The sequence below is a fragment of the Asparagus officinalis genome, chromosome 8 (genome assembly GCF_001876935.1).
Source record: "Asparagus officinalis chromosome 8, Aspof.V1, whole genome shotgun sequence".
Taxonomy (NCBI): domain Eukaryota; kingdom Viridiplantae; phylum Streptophyta; class Magnoliopsida; order Asparagales; family Asparagaceae; genus Asparagus; species Asparagus officinalis.
In genome coordinates, this window is record NC_033801.1 from 108,640,625 (window position 1) to 108,651,906 (window position 11,282).

General features: G+C 35.3%; 1 protein-coding gene across 1 annotated transcript in view; it reads left to right on the forward strand.

Moving 5' to 3' along the window:
• LOC109822492 (protein TIC 20-I, chloroplastic-like) overlaps window positions 1–5,130 on the forward strand; it is a 9,600-nt gene extending 4,470 nt beyond the window's left edge. Inside the window, exons 2-3 of the mRNA XM_020388696.1 lie at window positions 2,117–2,302; window positions 4,286–5,130. Coding sequence (XP_020244285.1) covers window positions 2,117–2,302; window positions 4,286–4,923 — 824 coding nt within the window. The 3' untranslated portion in view covers window positions 4,924–5,130. The remainder of the gene's footprint in view (window positions 1–2,116; window positions 2,303–4,285) is intronic.

An 11,282-nucleotide genomic window follows, 5' to 3' on the forward strand; every position in this document is an offset into this window, starting at 1 on the left:
TATGTATAATGTGTGTATATATATATATATATATATATATATATATATATATATATATATATATATATATATATATATATATATATATATATATATATATATATATATATATATATATATATATATATATATATATATATATATATATATATATATATATATATATATATATATATATATATATATATATATATATATATATATATATTTATAGTCTTATATAAATATATTTATATGTGTACATATAAGTTTATGTATGTGTGTGTGTGTGTGTATTATATATAATTTATATTTTTTATATATATGTTTATGTATAATACAATTTGTTTATGTAATTTCTATAGGTATTTACAATTTGTTTATGTATAATATATGAATGGCATGAATACTTTGGGTTACTTAGTCTAGTGGTAAAATTTAGGAGTTTGGAAAGGAGGTTAGTGGTTCAAATCCTAGCTACAATATATATATTTAGAGGTCTTTGATGATTGGGCCTTGGGCCTCTTGGGCTCTTTGAATTCTATAATTATTTTTAATTTTGTTTGTTTCTATAAATTCTACAATTATTTTATATCATTTTATCATTTTAATTTCTATAATTTTTCATATTTATAAATTACATAATTACAAATGATTAATAATATAATTTTTTTATCAAAATTGTTGTTATTTTTTGCTTTGTTTTCTTGAAAATTTAAAAAAAATAAAAAATTTAAAAAACAAAGAAAACCGGCCCGGCCCGGCCCGAGGCAACCGGGCCAGGGTCTGGGCTCCGGTTTTGCCCAGCCCGGGCCGGATGGACAGGCCTACTGCTTAGACATTGTTCTTGTTTCTCTGTGGGCAAGGCAGCCATGCTAAGTGCTAACAAAGCACATGGCTCTTGGATTTTTCGTGTGAACTTGGATGGCGACTTATCTTTATTTTCACATCCCGCTATTCTTCGGTTGGGAGAGCATATTTCACTTACTTTCGCAAAGAGGCCCTAAACTGCAGCAATGTGACATCAAATTGTTGTGATACTGGACCTTTATCTTGTAAGTCCACTAGGTTGAAAGTTATGTATTCAAATGACCCAGGGCTAATTTTCTGAGATCTACTAACATTTTCAGTAATTTGAATAAATTGGGGATGTTGGATGTAAACTGCCATCTCATTTGAATAGATAAGAGTAGTGAGGTCTGCTTTGATGTGACTATCAATGTAGAGTAGACCTCACCGTGAGTCTCTCTTTGTAGCTCATTTAGCAAAAATAGGATGCCATGTCATACTCGTTATTTTTTAATAAATAAGTACTGTTTTATATGTTCTCTTTCTCCGAGAAGATGACAAGAGCAAAGGATGGATAATGATAAATGTCTACTTAATGTCTTTTTTGTGAATTCCGTTGTTATCTTATATTTGTAGGCTGATGACATGAATCTTTTTGTTATCTTCCCTTGTTATTTTGCACAAAACCCCCTAAACATCAAGTTAGAGGAAACCCTCCAACCTTTCAAAATTATACAAAATTATCACTAACATCGTTAACTGAAAGGGTAAAGGCATAAGGCCAAAATTATCCAAAACATGTCACCTACTAAGCACACATCTACTTAAGCTAACTGTTGTTGGTCATGGTATTTTAGTGAAGCAAATTCAGAAGGGTATTTTAGTTGAAACCCTTGTAAAAGAGTTGATTGATAACTGAGAGCGAGTTTAAACCCTTGTAAAAAGTATATGGGAGTTTTGTGCTAATGCCACAAAGTTCAGGATGGGAGTGGTTTGTGAAATTTTACCCTTGATTTGTTTAGGTGCTAAAAATGTAACTGTTATTTTTGGCGCCATCATTAAATTATATAGACCTTTTAGAAACGAGTTTTCTGGTAGAGCACGGGAATGAATAGGAGTTTGGTTGCATGATGCAGCTTCTCTATTTTATATGTCCTTAAGTCTTTAATCCACAGTACATACTATCAGGAAGCAAAACTAAGACCTTTCAAATGTCTGTAAGTGATATAGCTCTTATTGTCTTTTTTGCACTATTAAATGTTTTAGAGGATATTTTCTCTAGAAAAAATGGAAAGTTTGTTTGTCTCTAAGACTGGTAAACTATTTTCTTTCTGTTGTTCAATACTAGGTTCTTATGGCACGAAGCTAAAGAGAAGCATGGTAACCCCTAAGAGAGTGTCCATGGCAACTTGGGGCAAGGTAAGAAGCAGTGGTTCTCTTGTCTGCTCTCATCGTAAGCCTATATCTGCAGCATCTCTAAGTTACAGGGGACATTTTGGTACTTCTCCAGCGGTGCATCGGCATTCAGCAATAGGTATGGCTTTTAGAACTACATGGGATTTGTTGTAGGAGATGTTTCTACAATAAGCATATTGTAGTAATAAGTAAATGACCTGTTCAGATCCAGTTCTGACGATTCAAAATAAGTAGGTAGTAACTAAAATCATGCTAATAGTATATGGATGATAAGGTTTCTTATTACTTTGGTAGGCTTTCAATTCACAACACACACCGTCTCGCCTGATCTAGTTACATTGTGAGATCGATCTGACTTGTTTAGAAATGGTTATCAATGCAAAAGACCTACTGTATGAAAACAAGAATTTTGTGTCTATCTAGCTCGGGCAAAAACATGATCAAATTAGGCCTGATTTGGGTGAGAAGATGAAATGATGGCAGGAAGATGTATTTTATCTCAATAAAAGAGTTAGTTGCTATATACATAGAAATCAACATGATTTCATTCATAGACGTATATCAACTTGTCAGCATTACACATGGATCAGCGTGTATATACAGACATACGAGTCCTAATCCTGTTACAAGTAAAATTTTTACATAAACTCAATGTGTTACATGCGCTTCTAAGAGACACCACACACGTTAACTGTACCGTATTGTAGCTGAGTTGATGATCTAACTATTAATTGATAAGGTTCAAGAATTTAATTCATCCGAAGATCTACTTGGACCAGCAGGCAGAGGTCATGTCAGGATCATCAATGTTCTAAGATGTAAATTCTCGGTTTAGAAGTGAACTTCTAAACTTTTGTGTGCGTATGAGTGCGTTAATACCATATGGCAGGCAATAGTTTATGGCCATCGTTGGTGGAGAGGCATGACATAACATAATTTACCCACTAATAAATTGCATCATGAGTTACTGACTAACGAGTTCTAACCCTTTTGATATTAGAGGATATAATTCAACAGTAGGAACCAATATTTAGTAAGAAACATTATAACACTGGTGCACAAATTCTGGTGTTATTGCCTATTAGTATGTTTCATTTGTGACCTGACCATCTATTAGATCGAGTTGAATTCATTAGACACTCAGGGGCTGTTTGTTTGGGCCAAAATTTTAGGAAACCAGCAGTTTTGGAACAAAAAGTAGGTTTTGAGTCATTATAGGATTCCAAAAGTTGGGTTTGTTTTAATTTTTTAAGATAAGATTTCTTAAAAAGAGAGAAAACAGTGACTTTTTTGGACAGCCCAAATCCTGTCTTTTAGCTTGGAAATGGGCTAGAAAGCTGACAATTGTGTCCAACTCAGCATTTCCTCTCTGTATGATGTTATTCTTTGGAAATGAAACAAACATGAGCTTGGATATGCTTTTCTATTCTTTGCTTTATCATTTCAAATCAAACACAAGTTTTGGATTCCTTAGATATCCTAAATTTTTTTTGAATTTGGTTTTTTGTGAGGGAATCCATTTCCATAATTTTATGGAAATGAACCAAACATCCCCTTAATAGAGTATCTTTTGAATTTCCACATACTATTTAGTGAGTTTGAGTTGTTTCCGATACTGTCAGTTAAACTTACTTTGTAAGCAAGGTGAGAGTTTCACCATTTTCTTTTCTTCAGTTTGTCTGAAAGAAAATTTTTTAACGCTTGTTTTAATGTCTGATATGATCTTCCAATACAAGTTATCGGCATAGGAAGTATTCATTTGAAAAGAAGGAAATATGAGTAGGAAGGAAGGAGACCCTGACATGTCTCCTCCTCCTTCCAATTGCAAATCAGTGCAACCATTATACAGTATTAGTCCAATCAAAATGTCAACGCAATCATAGTCCTATATGCAATGAAATTTAATCACGAATTATGAATCAGTGGAATCAGACTATTTTATCTTTTAATGAGCAACATTAAAAAACTGTGCTGGAGCGCTCGTTGCAATCTCCTTCCTCCCTCTGTAGGATTTTTTTTCCTCCAGCAAATACCTTTGACTAGATTGTTTTTTGGGCATGTTTAATTATCTAATCATTTTAATTACTGTTCAAAATTTCAGCTGCAGATACAGGATTCTCCTCCTCCCTCTTCTTAGCTGCTGCTGCCTTACCAAGCAAAGACTACCTTAACCACCAAATCACATACCTAACTCTCCCTCGGCATAAATCCACAAGAACAGTTATCTCGAGAGCATCGAACAGTCTACCATACCCCTTCACCTACCCTTCGACAGACGAAGAAAAACCTCGATGGTACTGGAGAACTCTAGCCTGCATCCCTTATCTAATGCCTCTCCACATAGTATCAGTGTGCGCTGAGGGCGCTCATCAGTTTCTCCCCTTCTTAGAGAACTTCTCGATTATGACTGACCCAGTATCTGGTGCATTACTCCCAAACTGGTTCATGATGGTTTACTGTATCACAGTCTATTTTATGGTGGTCAGAAGCAAGACATGGCCTCACTTCTTTAGGTTTCATGTCGCGATGGCACTGCTGCTTGATAATGCGATTCAGATTATTAACATTGTTGCTGGGTGGATGCCGTATTGGAGCAAGCTTGATACGCCATTCTGGACGGTTGTGGCCTCAGGGTTGCTCTACGTGATGGTTAAGTGTGTGATGGATGCGCTTCGAGGGAGGCATGCTGATATCCCCTTTCTAAGTGAAGCAGCTTTTATGCACACATATGTTCGTTAGGATTAGGGAGTTTTGTGTGCAGATGTTATTTTAGGATTTGCGTTGTTAGTTGTGTTATTTACTTGACTTATTGTGTATCAAGGAAGGAATATTGTTTTGCCACTGTTCTACACTACATGTTCTTTTCGTTTTCTTCGTTTTTGTTTTTTGAATATAAGTTGCTTTATTGAATTATTAACATTGGCAGGTTATAAGTTGCTTTGTTTTTGTTATTTTCTTCGTTTTTTTTTTGTTTTTTTTTTGAATATAAGTTGCTTTGTTGAATTATTAGCATTAGCTCTTTGTCATTTTGTGTGGAAATGTACATGTAGATTATCATCCCTTGTTTTCTTTTTGAACTGTATTTTGTTGAGTGGGGATTGATGCTTATACTTTCTGCTGATTTGCTGTTCTCTACATTCGCAAGTTGTGTGCCGTTGGTATTGTTGTTGAGGATGATTTGTTAGATTACGTGGCCCACATATTAACTATTTTAATGCTCACTTTAATTACGTTTTAAACTAACTTTTAGTAGACACGCTTTCTAAAAATTACGTTTTCGTGGTAACAGTTTTAAACCACGTTTTGCTTAGTTAAAGGATTATTATGGTTTAATAATATTAAGTGTTGAATTCTTATTGGTCAGTTTAGTTGGAGATAAGACTGTCAAATAACTGCACACGTTGATGGAATGTGTGATAATTATTCTATTTAAGGTTTGGTCCTCTCTCTATCCATAACGTGAAGAATTTTCTCTCCATCAAAGAAAATTCGGAAAAACCAAGAGGGCTGAAGAGAGAGAAAACTCAAGTCTTCAACGTTGTTCTTCCTGTAATCATGGATCAAGGTACGCTCTCTCAATTAAACTGTGAAAATCATATTGTTCTAAGATATTGGTATTATGATGATCAAATCAAAATTTAAAGTTTAGTTTGATTTGCTTAAATAAAGAATTAGATCTACATGTGGTATCAGAGCCAGGTTGATTAAAGAACTTATGATTTTCCATCATGATCTATTTTTATTTTCTCGCTTTTTATTGTTCCATTACTGATTATTTAAATGTTTACGCTGATTATTGAGTACTATTTTGTTTTGATATTTCGTATTCAATTTAATACATAAACCATTACTGCAAGTTGATGATTATGAGTAATGTGAATATGAATGTAATCACTGTAAAATTCGGAACTACCTGTTCATTCATTATGTATACATATTTTGATTGAAGTAAATACTTTAGGAGACTCCATTGATTTTAACTTGTCTTTCATGGTGTCAAACCATTTATTAGAATCATGACTTTTCATGGCCTGTGAAAATAAAACCGGATCTTTATCAACTCTAATGTCAAATTCTGACTCTTGTAGATAAACCACATAATCGTCAAAAATAGCAGATTTTCTATGTCTTTGAGACCTACTTAAAGCTACTTCTTCATGGGGTATATCTATCACAGGTTCATTGTTAACAACGTCTTCATGGAGTGTTTGATCATTTATTTGTTGTTCCTGAAAGTCGTTAAACTGTTCAACAATTGTAGGAATAACAACTTGAGAAGAAGTTAAAGGTAAATGAACGTTCATTTTAACTTCTTGGATTTCCACTTTACGTGGTTCCATACTCCCACTAATGTCACCATTTTTAATGAACCTGGCATTTTCAGTTTTAACAATTCTCGTACTATGAATAGGACAATAAAATCTAAACCCTTTAGATTTTTCTGGATAACCAATAAAGAAACCACTGATTGTTCTTGAGTCCAGTTTCTTTTCATGTGGATTATAAATTCATATTTCCGCAGAACAACCCTAAACATGAAGGTGTCTCAAACTAGGTTTCCTTCTTGTCCACAGTTCAAAAGGAGTCTTTGGAACTGCCTTACTAGGAAGCCTATTTAACAAATACATTATGGTTTTTAAAGCATACATCCACAATGATAAGGATAAAGAGGAATAACTCAACATACTCCTAACAATGTCCATTAGTGTACGATTATGCCTTTCTGCAACAACATTGTGTTGCGGTGTACCCGGCATCGTGTACTGAGCGCATATGCCGTGTTTTTCAAGAAATTTAGCAAACGGACCAGGGTTTTGACCTATTTCGTTATACTTTCCATAAAATTCACCACCTCTGTCAGATCTAACGATTTTCACCCTTTTATCTAATTGTCTTTCAACCTCATTAATAAACACCTCTAGGGCACCTACTGTTTGAGTTCTTTCATGCAACAAATAGACATATCCATAACGTGAAAAATCATCAATAAAGGTGATAAAATATTTTTCTTTATTAAAGGATGGAACATCAAAAAGTCCTCATATATCAGTGTGTATTGTAGTTTATTTGGAATGGACCATACTCAGAAGGCAATGAGTTTATGATAAACTGCACAAGGAAACTTTCACTCACTTCCATTCCCATAGATCTCAATCTTTCTATTGTGTTTGTCATTTCAATTACATGCTCATGTATGGTATGAGAACCAACAAACTTTATGGTGGTCAACTTACCCATTAATATCCCTGCAATTGACTTATCAGCAGAGTCAGATTGCGAGAGATCTTCCACAAACTTCATAAATTCCTTTGCATTATCAGTTTTTAGAATTGTGAACTTAATGTTGTTTGCTATCGTCATCCGCATGAACATTAAGCTAAGTCTATTTGATTTATCCAAGCCTTATGAAAAAATATCTCTTCAGCACTGCTAGAATCAGTAATAACAGCGGGCTTATCATACAGGAGTGCTGAATCAAGATCCAGAACACCTAGGTGAAACTAAACTTGTTCACACCATTCATGAAAATTAAGCTCATTGAACTTTACAATAGACGAGGCTTGCGAATAAAGAGAAACAGGTGCTGCAAATATATAGAATACTGACACATTAATGCTTTGAGTCATAAACTTAAACACATAATACATATTCACATAACATTCAAATTAAACAACAAATGTACATCGAAGTTCTCCTTTGGGTGATCCTTCAATGTACAACAATAAACATAGTTGATGCTTAGTTTTATTTCATATAATTAGCAATTATATACACTCCAATTAGACATACTTGCTATCTTTGGATATTCTAAATATATCTAATCAGGTACATTAATTAACCATGGTCATGTTTATAGCTTATAAAATTTACCAATCACCCTTTGGGTGATTCTTAAATATTTATAATCAACAAACTTCAACTTACTCATGACGATATATACGATCATGTCATTTAATTAGTAGCATCACTTGTTAGCCCTTATGTTTTGATGATGTTTTACAACCACCATTAACGGTACTAATGGCTTATTGAGTGCAAATGTAGTAAATTTATTTATCAAGCTTGTTAGTGCCATTCATGGAGGATTGGATGGAATATACGCTACAACGATGAGATCCAAAGGAGGAGGAGGCATAATGATGAAGCAAAGTTAATTCAAGAACAACAAATTCATAAAGAAGCTTCATCAAACTTAAAGCTATATCAAGATTCAAGAACTATATTCTATGTGAGGATATTAGCTTGTTTTCTATTTTCTCTCTAGTGCTAGAATGTAGGCAAAGAGTTACTGATTTTACTTGAAGCTATTGGGAATCACACACACACCTTCATACTTATGTTTTAAAGTATTTTTTCACAAAATACCATTTTTCACAAGTATGAGAACTTATCTGTAAAATTCCTTTTGCAAACAGTTTGTTTTTAGTATCAAAAACATTTTACAAAGTTTCATAATTTTCAGAGGTCAAACAAATATTTTGTAAATATTTTAAGTTGGTCAAAAACAGTTTTCTGGAGCATATCAGAATGCGGTCGATCGGACCGGTCGACCGCACCTATGATCATTCGTCAGTATTTTCCAGAGAGGTCGTCAGTCGACCGGTGCGGTCGATCGAAATCTTGATTTCTATATCGGTCAACCGCGCCGGTCGACCGATGATGGCTCTGCTTGTTTTCTAAATTTTCAAAGTTGTTCGCGGTCGATCGGATTTTCGGTCGGTCGACCGAAGTATTTTTTCGGTCGACCGAAAATCCCTTTTGGTCAACCAAAAATTTTCTTCGTTCAGCCGTGACCTTTTTCAAACGGTCGATTGCCTCGTTTGCTGTGCTTTCACTTAACCGTGTTTGGCACAGTCTGTGGTAATGGTCTGAAAAAGAGATTATTTTCTTAATTGGGAAGATTGGGTTGTGTTTTTAAAATGTTTAATTTCTTCTATTTAAACCCTTTCTCCTTCATCTTCCCAGTTGCCCTAACGTTTGCAAAAACCAGAGAGACTGCTGTCTTCCTGAGAAAATTTTCAAATCTGTTTTCTCTGTGGTCTTTGTGTGTGTTCACTTCCAAGCTTCAGTAATACTTCTCTTTGCCATAGGGGCTGTGTAAAGAGAGAGTCTTGCATCTTTTCTTCTGCTGTGTGAGTGAGATCTTGTGTAGATCAACTGTGAGGGAGTGTGATCTGTTGAGATCAAACTGTGTAGTGAGAGATCGTGTGAGATCGCTATGTAGACGAAGTTCCGGCTTCCAAACCGGGTGTGTAGTGGATTTCTCCTCGAGAGTGGGGAGCGGGGACGTAGGTCAGAGGACCGAACCTCGTCAACACATCGCGTGTCAAAGGATAACGATTCCTAACCCTATCTCTTTTACTTTAATCGCATTACTGTTTTGTGGTTTGCTTGTGTTTTATTTTTATTGCATATTAGAGCCTCTTGACCCTAATCACCCCCCTCTAGGGTCCAGCAATTGGTATCAGAGCTTTGGTCTCTATATCAGTTTTTGGTTTAACAACCTTAGAGAAAAGATCCAATGGAGGCTTCTTTGAATATGCATATGTTAGAAGGACAATCCACCACTAGACCACCACTCTTCACCGGGAGCAATTTTGCTTATTGGAAGACTAGGATGAGAATTTATCTTCGTTGCATTGATCTTGACATCCTAGAGCTCATAGAAAAGAAATATGTAGAGAAGTCCAAAGTCGGGAGCATGACCGATGGAGAAAGGAACCTAGCCAATCTCAATGCTAAGGCCATGAACACCTTAATTTGTGGTCTTTTCCCAAATGAATACAATAGAGTTTCCACATGTGCAACCGCACACGAAATTTGGGTAAAATTATGTGTCACACATGAAGGATCCCCCCAAGTTAAGGAATCTAAGATTAGTGGACTTATGCATGATTATGAGCTATTTAAAATGCTTCCTAATGAATCCATTGATGCTATGTTTTCCCGTTTTACTAATATCATTAATGAATTACATGGTCTTGACAAGCAATTGTCCAGCTATGTTTTCCCGTTTTACTAATATCATCAATGAATTACATGGTCTAGATAAGCAATTATCCATTCAAGAGATGAACTACAAGATACTTCGCTCCTTGACTCCGGCATGGGAACCCAAAGCTACGGCCATTGAGGAAGCTCATGACCTCACTACCTTAGCTCTTGATAGCCTCATCGGAAAGCTCAAAGTGCATGAGAAGAAGCTCAAGGGGAAGGAGAAGGAGGAAGTGCCATCACGTGAAGTTGAGGAGCCGTCACCAAAGTTGAAGACCATAGCTCTCAAAGGAGCTAGTGACAACTCATCTTCGTCGTCGGAGAGTGAAGTCGATTTTTCTAGAGAAGTGGCTCATCTCTCTAGAAGAATCTCTAGACTTATAAAAATGAACAAAAAATTTAACCCTCGATCTAACAACAAGTTTTCCTCTCGTGTAGGTAAATGTTTTGAATGCAATGAACCGGGTCACATCGCTAAGGATTGCCCTAAGCTCAAAGAAAAGTACATGAAGTACAAGAAGAAGAATGCTATGTATGCCGGATGGGAAGAATCCGAACCAAGTGATTCGGATAGTGATGAAGAAGGAGCCAAACTTGCTCTTCATGACCCAAATGTTTGTTTCATGGCAAATAAACATGAGGTAATATCCGTCTTCTTTTAAAAAATTGCATGCCTCTTGTGATATTAAGCTAGAACAACTAACAACCTCTCTTGCTCTTAAAGATGAATTGCTAGGAGATCTCGATTTCGAGAATAAGCAATTAAGATCAAAGATTGAAAGATTAGAAATTGAGGGTTGTAGGTTTAGACCCACTCATGCTTATGCCAACTATAATCACCATGGTAGAAATAGGTTTCATGGTTCTAACATTCGTACATACAAAAGAAATTTTGTATGCACCTATTGTATGAGACATGGACACATTTCTACTCATTGTAGAATTAAAGACAATGAAGATTTTTATGGTTTGATATGGGTACCCAAAGGTACCAAGACTACTAACCACCAAGGACCCAAGACATGGGTACCTAAAGCTACTACACCTTCATCTTCTTCTTTTGTAGGGAACGTCACGGCAACGACGTAAGGAGATGTGGTACC